The sequence below is a fragment of the Cucumis melo genome, chromosome 3 (genome assembly GCF_025177605.1).
Source record: "Cucumis melo cultivar AY chromosome 3, USDA_Cmelo_AY_1.0, whole genome shotgun sequence".
NCBI classification, from domain to species: Eukaryota; Viridiplantae; Streptophyta; class Magnoliopsida; order Cucurbitales; family Cucurbitaceae; genus Cucumis; species Cucumis melo.
The window spans coordinates 9,377,362-9,396,722 of record NC_066859.1 but is presented as its reverse complement, the minus strand read 5'-3'; the positions used below and the strand labels follow the sequence as shown (position 1 = coordinate 9,396,722).

At 33.2% G+C, this 19,361-nt stretch overlaps 1 protein-coding gene across 1 annotated transcript; it reads right to left on the bottom strand.

Moving 5' to 3' along the window:
* Positions 1-4,636: 4,636 nt before the first annotated feature.
* LOC103504047 (importin beta-like SAD2) lies at positions 4,637-17,979 on the bottom strand. The gene is made up of 22 exons (XM_008468477.3): positions 17,641-17,979; positions 17,270-17,405; positions 17,101-17,188; positions 16,754-16,903; positions 16,175-16,337; positions 15,616-15,800; positions 15,309-15,482; positions 14,587-14,732; positions 14,373-14,496; positions 14,120-14,300; positions 13,576-13,735; positions 13,215-13,256; positions 13,019-13,137; positions 12,736-12,934; positions 9,769-9,900; positions 8,118-8,221; positions 7,859-8,038; positions 7,091-7,230; positions 6,857-6,996; positions 6,612-6,772; positions 5,632-5,755; positions 4,637-5,534 (listed from the first exon to the last, which is right to left on the bottom strand). The coding sequence occupies exons 1-22, from the start codon at positions 17,728-17,730 to the stop codon at positions 5,374-5,376; spliced, it is 3,099 nt and encodes a 1,032-aa protein (XP_008466699.2). The 5' UTR covers positions 17,731-17,979; the 3' UTR covers positions 4,637-5,373.
* Positions 17,980-19,361: the final 1,382 nt, after the last annotated feature.

Below are 19,361 nucleotides of genomic sequence, written 5' to 3'. Positions count from 1 at the left end.
AAATGCATTTTCAGTGGTTTTTGACCCTTAACAAATGTTCGCCATTTTTTGGAAGCATTGTCCACCTTTTTTAATGTTTTGGGTTGTACCTTAGACCTCCCTCCAATGAACTCTCTTCCCAACCTATAGTTTAGCTAAATCTTTAGGGGACGATGCTAGCAATGAAGACTTAAGTCTTTCGAGATTGAATCCCTAAGCTACAAATGCTTACGACCAAGACAAAACAAAGCAACCCTTGAGGTACAACTTTTGGCCATTCAATAAAAAACTGAGTCCCGGATATTTTCGTTGGCCTTTTCTTGGGATGAACACCAACAATTCTTCAACTCAGTCCGTTTTATTTGCTGGAAATGCATTTTCAGTTGTTTTTGACCCCTGACAAAAGTTCATCACTTTTTGGAAGCATTGTCCACCCTTTTTAATGTTTTGGGTTGTACCTTAGACCTCCCTCCAACGAACTCGCTTCCCGACCTATAGTATGACTAAATCTATAGGGAACAATGCAAGCAATGAAGACTGTATTATGCCATATATATCACCTATTCTACTAGACAAAGAAATCGTTGACAGACCATTTTTTGCCCTCACTAAAAAACTAAGTCCCGGATATTTTCGTTGGCCTTTTCTTCAGATGAACACAAAAAGTTCTTCAAATCGGCCCATTTTGTTTGCTGAAAATGCATTTTCAGTTGTTTTTTACCCCTGACAAACGTTCGCCACTTTTTGGAAGCATTGTCCACCTTTTCGATCGTTTTGGATTGCACCTTAGACCTCTCTCCAACAAACTCGCTTTCCGACCTATAGTTTGACTAAATCTGTACAGAACGATGCTAGCAATGAGGACTGAAGTCTTTCGAGTTTGAATCCATAAGCTAGAAATGCTTTTGACCAAAGAAAAACAAAAAAACCATTGACTGACTACTTTTAGCCCATCAAATAAAAAATTGAGTCTTGAACATTGTCAATGGCCTTTTCTTCGGATGAACACCAAAATTTCTTCAACTTGGCCCATTTTGTTTGCTGGAAATGGCATTATCAGCGGTTTTTTACTCTGGACAAACGTTCGCCACTTTTTAGAAGCATTGTCAACCTTTTCGACCGTTTTAGGTTGCACCTTAGTCGTCCCTCCAAAAAAATCACTTCCTGACCTATTTTTTGGCTAAATCTGTAGGGGACGATGCTAGCAATGTAGACTGAAGTCTATGGAGTTTGAATCCCTAAGCTAGAAATGCTTATGACCAAGACAAAACAAAGAAATCGTTGACGGACTACTTTTGGAACCTCAATAAAAAAACTGATTTCCGGACATTGTCGATGGCCTTTTCTTGGGATGAACGCCAAAGGTTCTTCAACTTGGCCCATTTTGTTTGCTGGAAATGGCATTATCAGTGGTTTTTAACCATGGACAAACGTTCACCACTGTTTGGAAGCATTGTCGACCTTTTCGATCATTTTTTGTTGCACCCTAGTCCTCCCTCCAACGAACTTGCTTCCCGACCTATAGTTTGGCTAACTGTGTCAGGTACGATGCTAGTAATGTAGACTGAAGTCTTTGGAGTTTGAATTCATAAGTTAGAAATGCTTATAACCAACACAAAACAAAGAAACTGTTGACGGACCACTTTTGACCCCTCAATAAAGAATTGAATCCGGGGCATTGTCGTTGACCTTTTTTTGAAAAATTGGTTCCCGAACAATCAATTTTTCTTAAATCACCTCAAGTTTACTAAGAACACACCAAAATAAATGTTAAAAGGAGAAAAAAAAAAAAGCAATACTAGTCATAAATCAAACAAGCAAAATTCTAAAATATTCAAAGAAAAAAAGAATAAATAAAAGAAAGGAATAGAAAAACCTGAGATAGGGAAAGCTGGTGAGATTGAATATGGGGTTGTGTATTAGATCCAGGACGATAACTAATATTAATTGAAATTAGATACCTAAAATGCATGTTATTAAAATCATAATAAGAATTTAATTAATAAAATAGGTAAAAAGGGTTTACGATTTGATTAAATTCAATTACCAATTCAAAACTAGAGGTTCCTGCCATGATCTTCTTAATTTGTTCCAAATATTCTTTAGCATTTCTTGACTTTCTAATTAGGGAACGGTTGTAGAGCCCTTAACAAAATATTTAAAAAATTCCATAACTATATTCAAAATTTTCATAAATAAAAAGTACAAAAAATGAATGAAATTAAAATACAAACTTATAGAATGAATATGCACAAAATGATTAAAGAAATGAAAATAAGACTCATGATAAAAGAAAAAAAAAAGTATAATCATAGTTGGTAAAGAGAGTAACTAACTCATATATATAAATCAAAACAAATATATATATATATATATATATATATATATATATATATATATATATATATATAATTTATCTACAAGCACAACAAAGAACCAAAAAAAAAGAAAGAAAAAAAAAAGAAAAAAGAAACTCAAATTTTCAAACAAACAAGCCTACATAACAAATCTAAGCTAAAAATGTTTCATAAAAAAAACATTGCACAAGAAAAGACCACAAAAAAGAAAAAGAAATTCTTAAAATTTTAAAAAATAATCTAAATTAAAGACGTCTCATGAAAAGGCTGCACAACAAAAAAATACCAAAAAAACAGAAAAAAAAAACTCAAAATTTCATAACAATCCATAATACAAAATGAAACCAAGAAATACAATAAATCTAAATTGGAAATATTTCTTAAAACGTCATCGTACAACAAATGACCAAAAAAACTCAAAATTGAAGAACAATCTATAATGCAAAAATGCAAACAAAAAACGATAATATATTTAAATTAAAAGTGTCTCCTAGAAAGATATGGCCCACAACAAATCACAACAAAAGAAGAAGGAGAAACTCAAATTTTCATAACAATCTATATAATACAAAAAACAAAGTTAATAATAAATCTAAATAGAAACTATCTCGTAAAAAGACATCGCACACGTAACACAAGAAAAATAAGAAGCTAAAAATTTGAGAACAGTCATAACTCTAAATGCAATGAAAAAAAAATAGTTGTTTTCAAATATTGCATTTTCTGAATATAGAATCTAAAATTAGTTCTCATGAATATTTGTACAATGATAATAAAACAAAATTCAAATTTTCTCCCCGAATGGGACCCTCATTTTCAACATAATTTTAGATAAAAATGCGTTTAGATTATCTATGAAAAAATAATTTTTCAAAAATACGTTCTCTTTCAAACAATTTAAACAATTACATGTTTTGTTAGATTTATTTATAAGTATATATGTACATAATTTTCTTAAATTTTGATTTTGAGTGTTATTTTTATGATGAACTATTTTTCAATCTCATCTTTTAAGAATACATTTGAAAAGTTACCGAACACTTCAAATATTTTTAAAATGATTTTCTTCTTATTTAAACACTTTAAAAGGTATTAGACCCTAAATCTAAATCTAATGTAAACTTGTTTTTCACAAAAGTAGCTCATATTTTAAATGTCAAAACTACTAAAAATAAATAAATATAACAAAATATCGTATTTATTAATAGATACCAAAAGACATTTCTTTGTATCTCAATAACAAATAAGAGTAATCTATGAACCGAAGATTTATCATATTTATATAAGAGCAATCTTAGATGAACAATTTATCATTTTTGTAAATATTTTGATTTATTTTACTATTTGAAAACCGTTCTAAAAATTATTAATTAAATTAGGTTATTTTTGGGTTTTTCTTTTCAAATTATTTATGAAAATAGATTAGTCTTTTCATCGTAAGCTTAGCATAAAACTAAAGTTGCAGAAGCTTTCGGGTGAGGGTAATTTGGTCACAGTTGGTAAGGTTTTTCATAAATGGAAAAGAAGACATTTGGAAAAGGAAAAAAGAAAAAGCCAAGGGGAAAGGAAAAAGAAAAGTGGGCTCAAAGAGAAAGCCATATTGTTCAATTTCGACATTTCAACATCCACCAAATTAACACATTCTAAATTCCTATAAATATTTCAACCATTCATAATCATTCTCTTTAAATCCCCATTCCCTTTCTAATTCCTTTTGCTCTCTCTCACCCTTTTTTCCATTGTTATATAATGGGAATTTGTCACTTACAAATATTATTTATCTTTATATAATAATAATATATCTGCTTCAATCATCTCCTATTCTTACAAGAGAATAACTGCAGCTTAGAATTTCTTTATTCTATAATAAACCCCACACTTCTTAGTAAAGTACAACATAAAAAGTTAAATATAAACTTTCCTTGCTTACCTTTAATATTGGACTGTTAAAAACTAAATGACAAATGTTTAGGAAGATTTTCAGATATATGTTCTTTTAGATATATATTTAAACAAGTACAATATATACTTATTTAAACATATGTTTAGGAAATTTTTTAGAAAGAAATATAAAACTTGTCAACTCCCTTTAGTCGGCCTCCATTATATCAATAGCTTTTTGTGCAAAACATAATCTTTCAATAGCACACTCCACCAAATCATATTTTAATTTCAAGGCCAAAAAAGGAAAAAGAAAAGGAAAAAGTAGATCTCAAAAGCTGAATAAGAAAGTATTGTTTTTCCTTCAAAGGATTGGTAGAAAAAAAGAAAATTGTATATGGCATTAGAGGAAGAAAGAATAGAGCAAGGCAAGAAAACAGGTTTCCTTCTCATTAATCCCACAACTTATAATGATAATAGTAATATAAAGAATCAAAAACAGCAGCCACAATCCAAAAAGTATCAAAAGCTACCCTTAGTAGCCCTCTGCAGTCAACCCCAAACTAGCAAAAACTCCGTCGCCCGTCGCAAAACCGGGTCACCGACGGAGGGAATTCTAACCTAAAATTTTGGACTTTTATGAATACAGCCGAGGAATAACCACCCAGAAATATACTGACGTGTTCAACATATCTTGAAAAAAAAAAGAATGAATTATCAAAAAATAGTAGACTCTGTATGACCTAAGACGAGAAAAAAATGGGAGGTATGGAACATTCTATGTGAAATATGCCTGGGGCCAAAATGAGACGAGACAAACTACAATAGGCAGTTATGTTCTGCCATCACATGCATGGGACTCACAGAACCATCAACCCAACCCAAACCGTCTGGGTCAAGGGTAACCGACTCTGGCAACTCGGGACAATTTGCATTGTCTCTAGAGATGGGAACTTGGCTGCACCACTGCACCAAGCAACTTCAGACCTGAACTTTCTGAGGCTCAGACATCATCCATGAACACTGAACCAGTCAAATCAAGAGAATGGCAGCAACTTTTTTTGCATTCAATCAATCATTTTACTAAACCAATGAACTCGGGACCAGGAGAGCAATTCAAAATTTTAGCCTTACAAGTGACATATCTGACTTGCGGTCACGAAGAGGCAGCTGAAGCTGCCCTTTCCAGCTTCTCCTTCTCAATTTCTACTCTCCGCTGTTCAGCATGCTGCGCAACACCATGAGCTAGAGCCTGATATTGGAACTCTAATGATTGGCTAAGACTCTGAAACCTCATCGGATCTAATCCTTGCATAGCTAATTTTTAAAATAGGAAGGACCAAAAATATAACAAGTTAAATTTCGTAAGGAAGTTTGAATCTTATTAAATCAAATTAAAAGAAGCTCCACATACCTTTGATTGTATCTACAAAGTAAAGAAAAGGATCCACGTCATCTAAAGGAGACTGCATCTCCTCATCATCACTATAATCATCATCTGAATCAAAATCATCATCATCTGGGCGGAAAGATTTTGCCTGCGAAGTCCATGGAAGTTGAAATTACAATGCAATCTGAGTAAGAATTGATAATGTATTGTGAAATGTGAACCAAACTGAACATTTAACACATCCAATATAGTCCAATCATCTGAGCTTAATTCGGTAAGAAGAGCAAAAACCCTAAACCCATAAAGACAGGGAAAGATTAATAATTATGAAGAACGCCATCAAAGATGTAAAAGCAGTAAACAATAATTTTTTTTTACAATAATTAAGAACTTCTTTCAAAATGAAATAAACAGTAAACCAATTAATAAGCAAAAAGGAAAGAAGTAAAAATGAACATGAACGAACTTTTTATTGACAGATGAAGAGAGTTACTTATCTAAAACTCTAAAGGAAATAGCCGAGAAAAATTTTGAACCCACCAGATCAAAATCATAGAGAACTCGGTTTTTCAATTAACTTCCCCTTAAACCAAGTTCCAAGAGAATTGAACAGATAATTTTTTAATCTTGTACCAAACAGAGGCAAGGCTACGAAAAGAGGGAAACCAAGGCATCTTGACCTCTAATCTAAAGTCAAAAGAAACTAACCAAAAAACGTTTCTGGCATAAATTAAATAGAGATACTCACCAAAAAGAAATTTAAATAAAGTTGGTGAAAATTTAACAGGACACCACATACCCAAAGAAAGGTGTTGCTGAGAGATTATATAACTAAACAACCTGGAATTGCAAGAGTTCTAAGAATGACTCCTTTTAACCCTTCAATCTAATCAAAGTATCGAACACAAAAGAACCATCGAGACATGGCATATAGTATAACTTATCTAAGGGATAACCATAAAATTCTGATATTATTACACACAATGTATGAACGATGTGCAGACCTGTGCAGCCAGCTTTTGAAGCTTGATGCTGTCAACTTCATCACCATCTTCCCCATCAAATCCCATTTCCTTATCAGAACCATCTCCGTCGTCATCATCTTCATCGCTTGGGTAACCATCCATTTCATCATCTTCTTCAACTTCCTCTTCTTTTGCAGCTTCTGTGTGCAAATGAGCAGAAACATACAAGGATTTAGCCTGGAAATATAGATATAAATAGGGGAGGGAGTGGGAAAAAAAAAGACCTGCAACTTGATCCTTGTAAGCAACTAAGAGATCCAGGGTGGCCCTAAACACACGCCCCAGAGCCTCTCCAGGTAATTGATCAGCTGGAAGTGCAAGCAAAGAGGTCAATCCTAAGCAGCAAACTTTTTTATCTTGTTCCCTGCAACATGACAAAATCATTCAGGCAAAGATCCAAACCATGCATACAACACTAACAGTAAGTAAACAACAAGAAAAATAAAACCATACTTTACCTTCTAAAATTAACTCGAACGCCACTCTTTTTAACCTGTTGAAGCATCTGGAACCAAAGATTGAATACATCTGCTGCGACGCCTAGCTTTTGCAATATGTTGAGTGATAATGAGGCATTATAGTAAAGGGCATCAGAAATCTGCAAAAGGAAATTTTAACAGAACCTTAAGAACAATTTACTCCATAGCCAACAAAGAATATGAAGAAAAATACCTAGTAAGAATTAAAAGAAAATCTACAACTGAAAACACCATAAATATAACATGCTAGAAATTCAAACAGTCCGACATCCAAATGCTCTAGACCAATAAGTTAAAACCTTCAAGTAAATATTCCTTTATATCTTATAAGAAAAATGCTAAGAATAACGAGAAAAAATACAATCCAAAATTTCAAATCATGTCATGCAATCAAATGTTGTTTACTATTAAATTGATTACTAAAAGGATTATATCTTTATGCTAAAGTGGCCTCCACTAAGGATCATTATGTTTCCCCAAATGTACATAGATTTTAAAACGTTATACCATTGGACACCCCAGAATAGAAAGCAATCACATAAGAGACCAAGTTCCAAACAAGAAAGAAACAACAGATATTTAACCCCCTGCACAGTTAAATTCAAAGATCCTCAATAGTAAGTTCTGGAAAGTAATACTTGAATATGAATAACAAAGGAGAATAACCAAGGAGAAAGTTTGAGATGTATGGGCATTGCACAATAGCTTATTCACTATAGTAAATTGGCCTAGGTCCTCAACCCTTACCACTTGCATTAGAAGACACTTCAAGTATGATTTCTCAGTTCGTTGCAGGCGTTCTATTGTGATTCTAAGATATGGTTCAATCCATTGATCAACTTGACCTTTGCAGTTTTGAAAGACAACTTGAATAAGCTTTGGAGCCGGCTCAATGTCACCATCTTCCAAATTCTTGTCAGCCATTATCTAGAGTGGAATTGTGCAAGTTTATCAGCGTGGAGGCAAGTTAACAAAGAAGAATGCAATCTAAAGAGTAGGAACTCACTGAGGAAATCATGTTCCAAAGACTTTGTTGGTAATCAGGTGCTTTACAGGTGAGGAAATGCGCAGTCCCTCTGGATACATAATTGTCCAATGGAACAAGTATATCTGTGAACAAAAAGACATTAGAATCAATCTTCTTTCCATGCTACCTCGTCCTACATTCATTTCTTATACATGCTACCAGTCAAATGCTACTACCAGAAATGACTGTTATATAAATGGAGCATGCACGACAATAACATTAGACTCTAACCTACTAAAATTAATTTGCATCCCTCCCAAAGTTATAAAATCAACAATATGAGCACACCAACTAAACTAGATTTGGTGTAACCCTGTGTAGTATGATTATGTACCGAGTTATGTTGTTCTAATGGCAATAAGCTACACGGTTTCTATTCGTTCTCTCCATCTTCACAGCTTCATCAATCAGGAACAGCCAAACTGAATACTAAAGAGAGGGACATCAGTTTAACATTGCACATGCATGTCGCAAAGCTTTGTTCTGTTTTTGGGCTACCAAGTCAGGAGTTTGGATCGGGAGAGATAGTAGAATTTTTAGAAGGGTGGAGATATCTTTTCTTTTTCTTTTTTGGCTATCTTGTGGGGAGTGCGAATCGAAAGAGAGTAGAATCTTTAAAGAGATGGAGATTTTTGTTCTATTTAACAAGAAAACTTCTAATTGATAGATGGAGGAGGGGAAGTTCTCTAGGGGAGGCTAAGAAAATTGGGTACAGACAAAGCTGACACAGGAATACACTAATTCCAAAATATTAGGACATGGACACATTGGGGATACACTCTTTTTTATTATTATTTTCTTAGAATATATATAAATATAACATAAAATGCCAAATGCATTCCACAAAAAAAAAAGCATAAAATATCAAGTTAATTAAAAGATTATAGGAGATGAAACATTAGGTTTCTAACTTCAGTTTTAGATGGTTATGTTTTTTTTTCAACTTTGTTAAAGAAAAGAAGGGCTGTCCTTTTGTATTTTTTATCTTAGTTTAACATAACTGATTTGAGCTTTAAATTTAGATTCACCATAAAAGGTTGGACCATTTTCTCTTGAAGAAAAGTTCCAAACATGTCCAGTAAGTTTACTAAATAAACAGAAATAGGACATGAAATTTTCGTGTTGGACACATCTCCGAACATGGACACTCTATCTAAAATGAAGTGTACATGCTTCACAGAAGGAAGGTGTGAAAGGTTTCAAGAATTGATACATCTTTCTGGGCATCTATAGTCGAACATTTTGTAATCATTGGCTTAGTATTATTCTTTTGGGTTGGCTTCTTTTCTTATAGGGAGTTGAAGGACTTCTTTTGCAAATGTGTTTCGTACACCCATATACATTCCTTCAGTTTTCACAAAGAAAACTAAGTTACTTTGCAAATAATTGTAAACCAACCAACCAACCAACCTAGGACCGCCTGTATTGTCTACAACTTTGCTATATTTTAAATTTCATTACACTTATTTCATGCAATTTCACGTAAATTATCTGCAAATAGAACCAAACCACTAGACTACATCTGATAAGAATTATGAATAGAAGTAGATAAATAAAATATGCCCAGAGAACCATCATTGAAGTCAAAAAAAAAATGAGTACAAATTGGCTTTCTACAAAGACAACATACTTGGAAAAAAATCAATAGCCCATTCTGACAATGCTTCCATCATCAGTGGCCAAAGACTCCACATATCCATAGATATTGTAGGGGAGAAGAACGTCATAAATGACACAATTTCCAAGACTTCTTCAAAAACCTCTGCAAAAAGCATATATAAAGAGTGAATTAGATATTAAAGGTTCTAAAAAAGAAGAGGAACTGACAACTATTGCACTTATTAGCATTATTGGCATTAAATTCTAAGTTCGCTATTTTTATAAAATAGAAATAATAATGAAATTTAAAATAATTCCAACTCTCGGGCTGCATATCAAGGGGTATTTTAAAGATGACAAATGACAATGAAGCATTAGAATGCCGACTCAACTAAACAATACAATACCGATCATGCTATCAATAAAGTTCATAGAGAATTGACGCTATTATGGAAAAAGCCTTAGGAAAAATGATCAAAGATTCTTTTTCTTCATCCGTTTTGTAGCTGAAAGGACATCGAAGGTAGTATCACCAAAATAAAATTTCTATCTCACATCTGACGTTGGCTCTATGTCTTTCATCCCAAAGATAAATCGTAATAGATTACATCCAACAAAATAACCTCTAGGGGGCGTTTTGTGCACAGAAATTAAATGCATGTGGGCTTATCTGATGGGGTTCTAATGCCTGGAAAATACAAATGTTTGTGTTTGAGGTGCAGGATTTGGAAAACTGGGTTTCTGATGCTTGGGTTTGGACTGCTAGTTTTGAATTCCTAGGTTTAGCTAATATGTTTAGTTTTTTTTCTTTAAGTGTACATCCTAAATTTATCACGTATCAATTTTTTAATTAATATTTTTTTCCTATTCATGACAATAATGAAAAGAAATTTTATCACTCAATAACAGTAATTTTGATTACAATTGCATTAACATGAATGGTCTAATTAGGTATACCATTCACAAAATATAACAAGTCATGTAATATAATAAGATTTAGAAAAGTTCCAGTTAACCAACATTTATAAGGGTCTAATAGGTTACAAAATAAGCATAACCAAAAGGGTCAAACAAAAGCGAAAATCAGGTGGAGTTACTTTTAGCCATGGTTATGGTTGCCTTCGTTAGATATGCATGCAACGTATTTTAAACTACTTTTATAAGAAGGGTTTAAATAAAACTGGGTTTTTAAAAAAAAAAACACTTTTTTCTTAAGTCAATCCAAATAAGTCACAAGTCTTCTAGTTTAACCAACGAAAAAAAGTAAAAAATGTTATTAAACTAAGAATAAACCATGGTATTTGCGATATATATTTACAATTTTCACTATGTTACCAATATATTAATATTTGACTTATACTCGAGATAATAGATAGGTCATCAATTATCACCTAGGAAAAATATAAACAAAATAAACAAAATCTCCTCGAATGAAGGAAATGTTAATTTTAAACAAAGAAAAGAAGAAGATCATTGACAAGACTGATCTAATAATGATTATTATTAAAAAGAACTATAGAAGAAAATAAAATAGAAGAATGAGAAAATTTGTATTTTAAAAAATATTGTTGTGATTAAATCAAAGACTATTTGAAATGACTCAAAAAAAAAAGTTCTTCAAAAGCTCATTTTTATTAATTTTTCAAGGTTGGAGGTGGTCGACGAAGTTGGTGATCGAAAGTTCGCCGACAGAGTTGTCAAAAATGACACCCAATGGTCGTTGGGCGGTGTCTGGAATTGGCCAACAAATTTTCTAGATTGAAATAGAAAAGAAAAAAAAAAGGTAATTTGTGGGCTTGAATAATGTTTACTATTCAAACCCATGGGAAAGAGTGTAAGAAGTCTTGGTGAAGATGGTCATCGATCAATGGTGAAGACAGTCAACAATTGCCAATGATTAAGGCGATTGGTTGGTCGCCGACCATCATGACAATCGATCGCCAAGGGTCATGGCTACTAGTCATTGACCATCACTACTACCCTTTGTTAATAGACACGACGATCGATCATTAACGATAACTATTGTTCACCTACGATCAAGATATTCCCTCGACGACACTGACGTCCAAAGTTGTACGTCACCAACGATTAAGATAATTGATTGCCAACAGTCAAGACGATCAATAATCGACGGTCAAGACGGTCCAAAGGTGACATTTAAGATGATCCAGAGCGAACGATCAAAGATGGTCCGAAGCCAACGGTCAAGACAATCTAACGTCATGATCGTCGATCGATCGCAATCGATCACTGATAAAAGGTTGTTGAAGTGAATTTTTTCTAAAACGTATGTCATTCAATAAAAAAGGGCATTCCAAACCCATGGGTTAGGTTTCTTAATCCCAGAAATTTTATTCCAAGTGTCCAAACATGGGTTTGTCTTCAAACCCCCTTAATTTCAAACACATGGGCCAAACACCCCCCTAAAGTTTTAAATATTCACAGATTAAAGAAGTACTAATAAGGAGTTTTTAAACGAAAAATTTTTCATAATCATGGATACTATCCCGTTTATACATACCTCAATTAAGCCTACCATCAATTTTCTGACTCTTAGCATTTGACATCAAGAAGTTTATTGCCCAAGTGTGTGGCTACAATGGCTTGGACCTATGAACTCAATGTGATCTAGATTTATAACTAGTTTGACTGTTGTGCAAATTTAATCTCTTCACTGACATCCAATTTCTAAAGATAAAAATCAAAGTTCAAAACCAGTAAAGAATCTTTAGGCCCATTTCCAGAACTTCAATAATATATTCTCGTGTCAACGTTTTCGATACTTCAAAGTACAAACAATTTCGATAATCATTAAAAGCAGAATGGAGAACACCAAGTACATACTAATCTTTTAAACAATGGCAATAAGACTTAAAGAAACAATAAGAAAGCAAGAAAGTCATCCCACAAGAATAGGGTAAAAAGAATTATTAAATAGTCAAAAACATATTAACCGAAAGAATGACGCAAAAGAAGTATATTTCAAAATTATCCAAACCTTGGCCATCAGTTGTCAGCATTCTTCGCATGATTGGGAGCAAGGTTGGCTCAATCTGGACAAACAGTTGAGGAATTCTGCTCACTGATTCAAGAATTGTGCTAATTGCACGCAAACAACCAACTGCAGCAAGAGCACCAGGATCATCAGCTTCTTCGTCTGCTTCTGCAGTATTCATACACCTCCAGAAAGCCGCAGCCTGGATCCAATTTCTAAAAGTCACCTCCAAGCCTTCATTAAAATATCACAGCTATTTCTATATTGAACTTAGAATTGAAAATACCAAATTGTGACATAATCCAAGTGCATAAGGAGCCATTTCCTCCCCAAACTTATCAACTATTGTCTCCAGAGTAAATACAAGGTCTTCATTTTCAACCTCATTCATAAGTTTAAAAAACTCTGAAAAGAAAACGACCTCAGTCACTTGATAAGAAAAATAACAACTATTTATGAAAATCACATGTTCATCAACTAACCATCAAGAAGTTGGGGAAGGATTGGACGGATTTCATTCAAATCTGCAATTAAATGAAACTCAATTCCATCACTAAGTAACATCCAAACCAGCATCTAAACCCAAAATAATAGTAAGTAAAGGATCGAATATAAAGTATAAATAGCCAACATGAACTAGGCTCAGAAGGTAACGGCATCTAATCCCTTTAATAGTCTCCAACTAGGTATTGGAGATGGGGTACTCTGAAGAACTATTTATATATGTTAATTTAAGCATAGGTCGGGTGGTAAGGCATTAATTACCATCCCAAAAGCCAATGGTTTGATCTCCCACCCCAATAATTGTTGAATTCAGAAAATATATTATTATAAACTATTAACCTCTGCAAGCTTCAACGAAAGATCGCAATGCAAAAACTGAGTCAACGCGAACAGGGAGTTCAGGATCTCGCATCCCAGCAACAACACTATGCAAGGCTTTTCGAAAATTGTTCTGGTCAGCAAAATTGATATGGGCATACTGTCCAGCAACCCATGCTGCCTGAAGCAATTAAACCAAAACAATAAAAGAAAGTAAATTTCAAGCTTATGATAAACAAACCCAAGCACCACATCAATATGTTCTCACAAAGACACTACAATGAAAGAACTACAAATCACGTGTACAAAGAAAATGAGGTTTGGAATCAAATGGAAGAGCTAATAAACAATCTGTAGTATCCGTTTTGCTCTTCTTTTAAGGTTGAAGAATACAAATCTCGCAGAATGCTTAAGCAGTGGCCTTAATATGTGTGTTTGTGTATCGTGTGGAAATTATCAGTTATGGACTTAAGTCGTTCATGTTGACCAAATTATCACATTTGTCATGTAATAGTATTGTTTATATCAACAATGAAGATGCCAATGACATAAAAGTCTACCAGACCTTGGCTCTGAGATGCCCAACAGGGCTGTTGAATTCAGGAAAGACGTGTTGAACTAACATGCGCTCAAGTTCCGACTTGTAGGGCTCTGTTTGTTTCAATTTGTCACAGAGTGCTCCAATGGCAAGAAGAGCCCCATCTTTCTGTCTATAGGGCTTAAATTCAATAGTTGCTTCGTCGTACCTGTACAGTAATATATTGTATCATATTTCATGGATACAGTATCAACCATTGGCATCAAACCTATAAATATACCTATTGAAAATTCCAACGATGAATTGGATAAATTTTTGAAGGTTTTCTTTCCCACGCTTCCTAACCAACTCACTGACAAAATCCATAGAAGCAGTCCTCGGACTATACAAATCCTCAATAATATCTACAAAATACGTGCAAAGCATTAAAATACAAGCCGTTTAATTGTCATCAAGCATTGCAAGCATTAAAACCCATTTTCCATGTGCCTTACCATAACCCTTCCTAACATATTCATGGGGATCCTCATCCCAAAGCTTCTGATCGTTATCATTGAAGCACATAAGGGGGAAAATTATCTCGAAAAGCAGACTATCAAGTCGAGGTTGCAGCAAAGAATACATACTATTCTTTGAAATACTGAAATAGAGAAAAAAAATCATCAAAATTTGAGGGTAAAACAACCCTAAGAAGCAAAATTAGGAATACAAGACACAAACACAATATCACAACAAACATGCTTGTCAAACTAAAATGCCTCTCTACTTCTTATAAAGCACAATAGATAATGAGAATTCATTGAAGAAACAAAAAAAAAACAAAACAAAAAAACAAAAAACAAAAAACAAAAAGAAATCCCCTTTCAGAATGAACCCCCTTTCTACTTTGAATCTTAAAGTTCAACTAACTTTCCTCAACAGTTGAGCACAGGAGTTGGAAATTCAATTTAAACAACTTAAGAATTCAATACTAAATAAAAGTGTCATACACTTGTTATTCTACGCAAGAACTTCAGTAAAAAATTATTGATAATTTAGTTTTATCAACGATGAATACACAAAAATTTTAGAAAAATATAACACGCATAAAAATTATATCAAGTGATGGTCCTTCCCACCTTCAAATTTAAAAAACTCAAAAAACTAAGGGAAAATAGCATGCAAAAAACAAACTATTTTGCATGTAATTGGAAAAGAAAAAGAGAAGTTAGACCACCTATTGCTTAGATATTGAAGAATAAGATTGGTTACTCGATCTGGCAAATAGCCACCACTACGTATCACATTCAACAAGTTTAAGTGACATTCCATGACCTTCCCAGCATAGTTCTTCTGAAATGCTTGAGCAAAAGCTCTACTTTCTGGATTCTTGAGTTTCAAATCTCCAAACCTACAAATTAGGCATCAATAGCAAGAATAGACCAGAGAGAGAAAGAGGAAAGGAAGGGAGAAAAAGAACTCCGTCTTACAAAGAAAACCTTTAAAATAACAAACTGCCATGAACATTTAATGTTAATTCTCACCGGGTGTAAAGCCTATTTAAAATATGAACAGTCCACTTCTTCACTTTCCACCACCCCCAGGATTTTCTAAGTTCAGGGTCTGCAGGCTGGCCTTCCAAGGGGACTGGCCTCTCCAGTATATTTAAGAATAGCATCATCCAAGCATTGAACACATGTGTATCAAAAAGATGCTTTGGAATCTCCATCTAAAACATATGAAAAATATTTTTTAAGGCATCTAAAATTGAAGGAATGCATGATATCCAATATATCCACGGTGGAAAGATTTATATACACATTATCCTACAAAAGTGCATGTGCAGAAGAAGATATAACATCAAATTGCCATTACAGTAATATTGTTCATGAAACTCTGATGAGCACACCAAATGAAGACAGCGTCCTTGCATGTGCATTAAATAAATGAATATCCATTTCACTTTCAGTTGGGAAGGTAATAATCTAACCAAGTAGAATACCAGCTGTAATCAAAAGAGCGTAGCATCTTCGGATACGACTTACATATATCTTTTTTAAAGGAATCGATAATTTTCATTTGATGTAACAAAACAATACTTACATATATTGACGACCAAAATATTTTACAAATAAACTTGATCAACTCCGCTACTTCCAAAGAAGGGTCACCAATCTGAACAAGTCTGCTAAATATATTGAGTAGAAGAGGGAATGTCTCGTCAACAATTCGATAGACAGGAGTCCTGTCATCATCTGATTTAAACCTATCAACCATAAATAAGGTAACCTTTAGTAAATAGTATGTAATAACCCAAATGTTCCATTCCAGATATTAAAAAGTGAAATATATAAATAAAAGATCTATAGAACACTCCAAGGGAATGTTCCTTAGACATGACAAGGCAATGGATCAAATTACGAACAACACAAGATCCTATTAAAAGAAAATAAGAAATATTTAACAAAACTACAAAAGTAAATAACTAATACCCCTCTCTTTGTTGGAGTACGTGTGTGTTGTGTGTTCACTAGAACATATTAAAACCACAAGGATCTTTTTGTGGACCGTGAAATTGGAATGCGATACTAAAACTAAAAATAATGCATACAATCAACAATCCAGCATGTAATGCAATTATAGAGGCGGAAAAAAATATACTATAAAACATAAAATACTCACTCATATTTTCTAGCAAGAATTCGCAACACAAATAAAGCCCCATAAACGTTTGAAGCTAGCAAATTTTCTTTCACCCATTCAAGAAGACTCGGCCATTGCTCCGGATAATCAGCATGAATGATAGTCTTTAAGCACTCCCCAAGCTGTACCCTGCACATGCAAAATGTTGAAGCATCAGAAATCATTCATCATTCAGATCGACACATGCCATAGTCAATGATCATCGTAAGTTACCATATCTCTAAAAAGTTGTTCATAGAACAATGAGTTTCCAAAACTTCTATTAAACTCAAAATATTCAGGAAGACAAGTCTTCCATGATACATAAATAGACAGCAGATACTCACCTCAATAACGATGGAACCTGTGACAAGAATGGAAGAATGTTTTTCCGGACTGCATCTTTATCACTTTCAGAAATTTTCTGATGTTCATCTACATAATTACAACAAGAACAATTAAGCCACCAAAACTAGCCAACTATTTCAATAACAATTGAACAAACCTATCCAGTACCTGGGTCAACGGGAGACCAGTTCTTAGCAATGTAATTCTTAAAATGGATGCTAGCAACTTGACGAACAGCCAAGTCACAATTATTATCCACAATAATCTGTAGCATCCTCACCAGATGTTGTGGGGTATGCTGAATCTGCAGACATGAATACATAAGACAACACCATAAGAACGGATATCAAAGAACAAAAATAAAATCAATTGAACCACCATGTTCAACTAAACTTCACAAATTCACAACTTCAAATGAAAACCCCATTTAAGAAAGTAAACAAAAAGAAACAATGAAAAATTCCCAGAAATGCAAAGCCGCCGCCACGCCACCCCCCCCCCCCCCCCCATGGTAAGTAAAGCAATGATCGAACAAACACCTGATTCAGACTTTGCTCAGCAGCCTTCCTCTCATCGGGATTGGGGCTGAGAGCAGCTTGAAGAACAACAGCCAGGCTAGGAAGATCCATATGGGTTCAAAAAAACAAAACCCAAATCGAGAAAGAAAAAACAAGTCCTCGCAACTTAATTGGAAACAATCAAGAATTGAACCCAATTGGAAAAACAGCAATCTTGGCCCAGAATCGTGACTGTGAAATGGAATTGGCGAGAATAACGCAACAGGAGAGGACGAAGAAGAAGAGTTTGGGAGACCGGCGAAGAGAGTGTTTATGAGTTTATTTAAAGTACTAGGGTTTACGGTTGTTTTAACCACTACTCACTCTTCTCAGTCTTTGTATTACATATATGGCTTCTTTTTTCTCTTCATTATCTCGCCGTAAATTATTTTCTTTTCTTTTGGTTTTTTTTTTTTTACATATATTTTTTTTATTTACAAATTTTTTTTCTTTGCTTTTTCTTCTCGGTCTTTCAACAATTTCTTCAATGGGATGTTTTATTCCTTAACTTTGTGTTAAACATTAATCAATTAAGTAGTTTTTTAAAAATACATACTTTTCTAGTAAACACTTATAGGGTGATTTTGGATGATTGAAATCGTTTTTTCTTCAAATTTAAAATCATTTTTATACCTGTTATTTTATCATTCAAGATCTGTTTAATGTGAATTTTTATCGTTTTGGACGTTATCTTCATACTACAAACATGAAGAAAGCATATTTTAAAGTGATTTTGAATAGGAGAATGGTGGTTTGTCCTTTTCAAGAGCATACGAGATTTTGTCATTTAAAGATGTTGATGAGTTAAGTGAGCATCACGTCTGTTGATGTTAAATTAACAATTCTTTGATTATATGACTTCTTTCTTTCTTTAGGTATCTATGGTAGACAACAGAATGAAAATATAATATTTACTAACTCATCAATTTTTAAATTGTCAAAAAAATAAAATAAACTTTATGGATCTAACCTTTAGATTATATGTCTAACAAGATCTACTAGATTATGAAAATATTAAATAGTTTTTAAAGTTTGAAATTCTATAAGATTCATTATAGATCAAAATTTACTTATGGAACATTAACTTTAATATAAGTAACAATTTAGTCTCTATATTTTCAAGTTGTTTAGTATGTTTCTTTTGAAAGTATTACAACTTGAGGGTGAGGAGATTTGGAGTGTAAAGTATTATAATATGTGCTTGGAGTAGTCTGTTTTATTATAATCTATTTTAAGGTGCATAATATTATAGTCTGTCTTATTATAATCTGTGTTTGGGGTGCAGATTATGATCATCTAGGTTTATCACTACTCATTTTTTGGCATAATATATATTATACATGAAATACACATTTTTCTTTAATTGATTTTATCAAATCTAGTTAATTAAGATGTTCATTTAATAAATTTAGCTTCAAACAGGGTTTTTCACTACCATGAGCGGCTAATTGGTGGCAGTATAGGGAATTGGAGAGGAAGGGTCGTCAAACATAAATGCTAAAAAAACTCAAATAATAATTTTTTTTTATGAAAAACAATAATTAGTTATTAAAAAAAAAAGAATGTTGTTATATAAGTCAACGAATTTAATTCATGATATGTCATCAAAGTATTGGGTTAATTGACAATTTATGACCGTTTTGTAAGCATGAGATCACCTTTAAGAACCTTGTAAAGATAAAAAGTGAAAATGAAACTAAGAA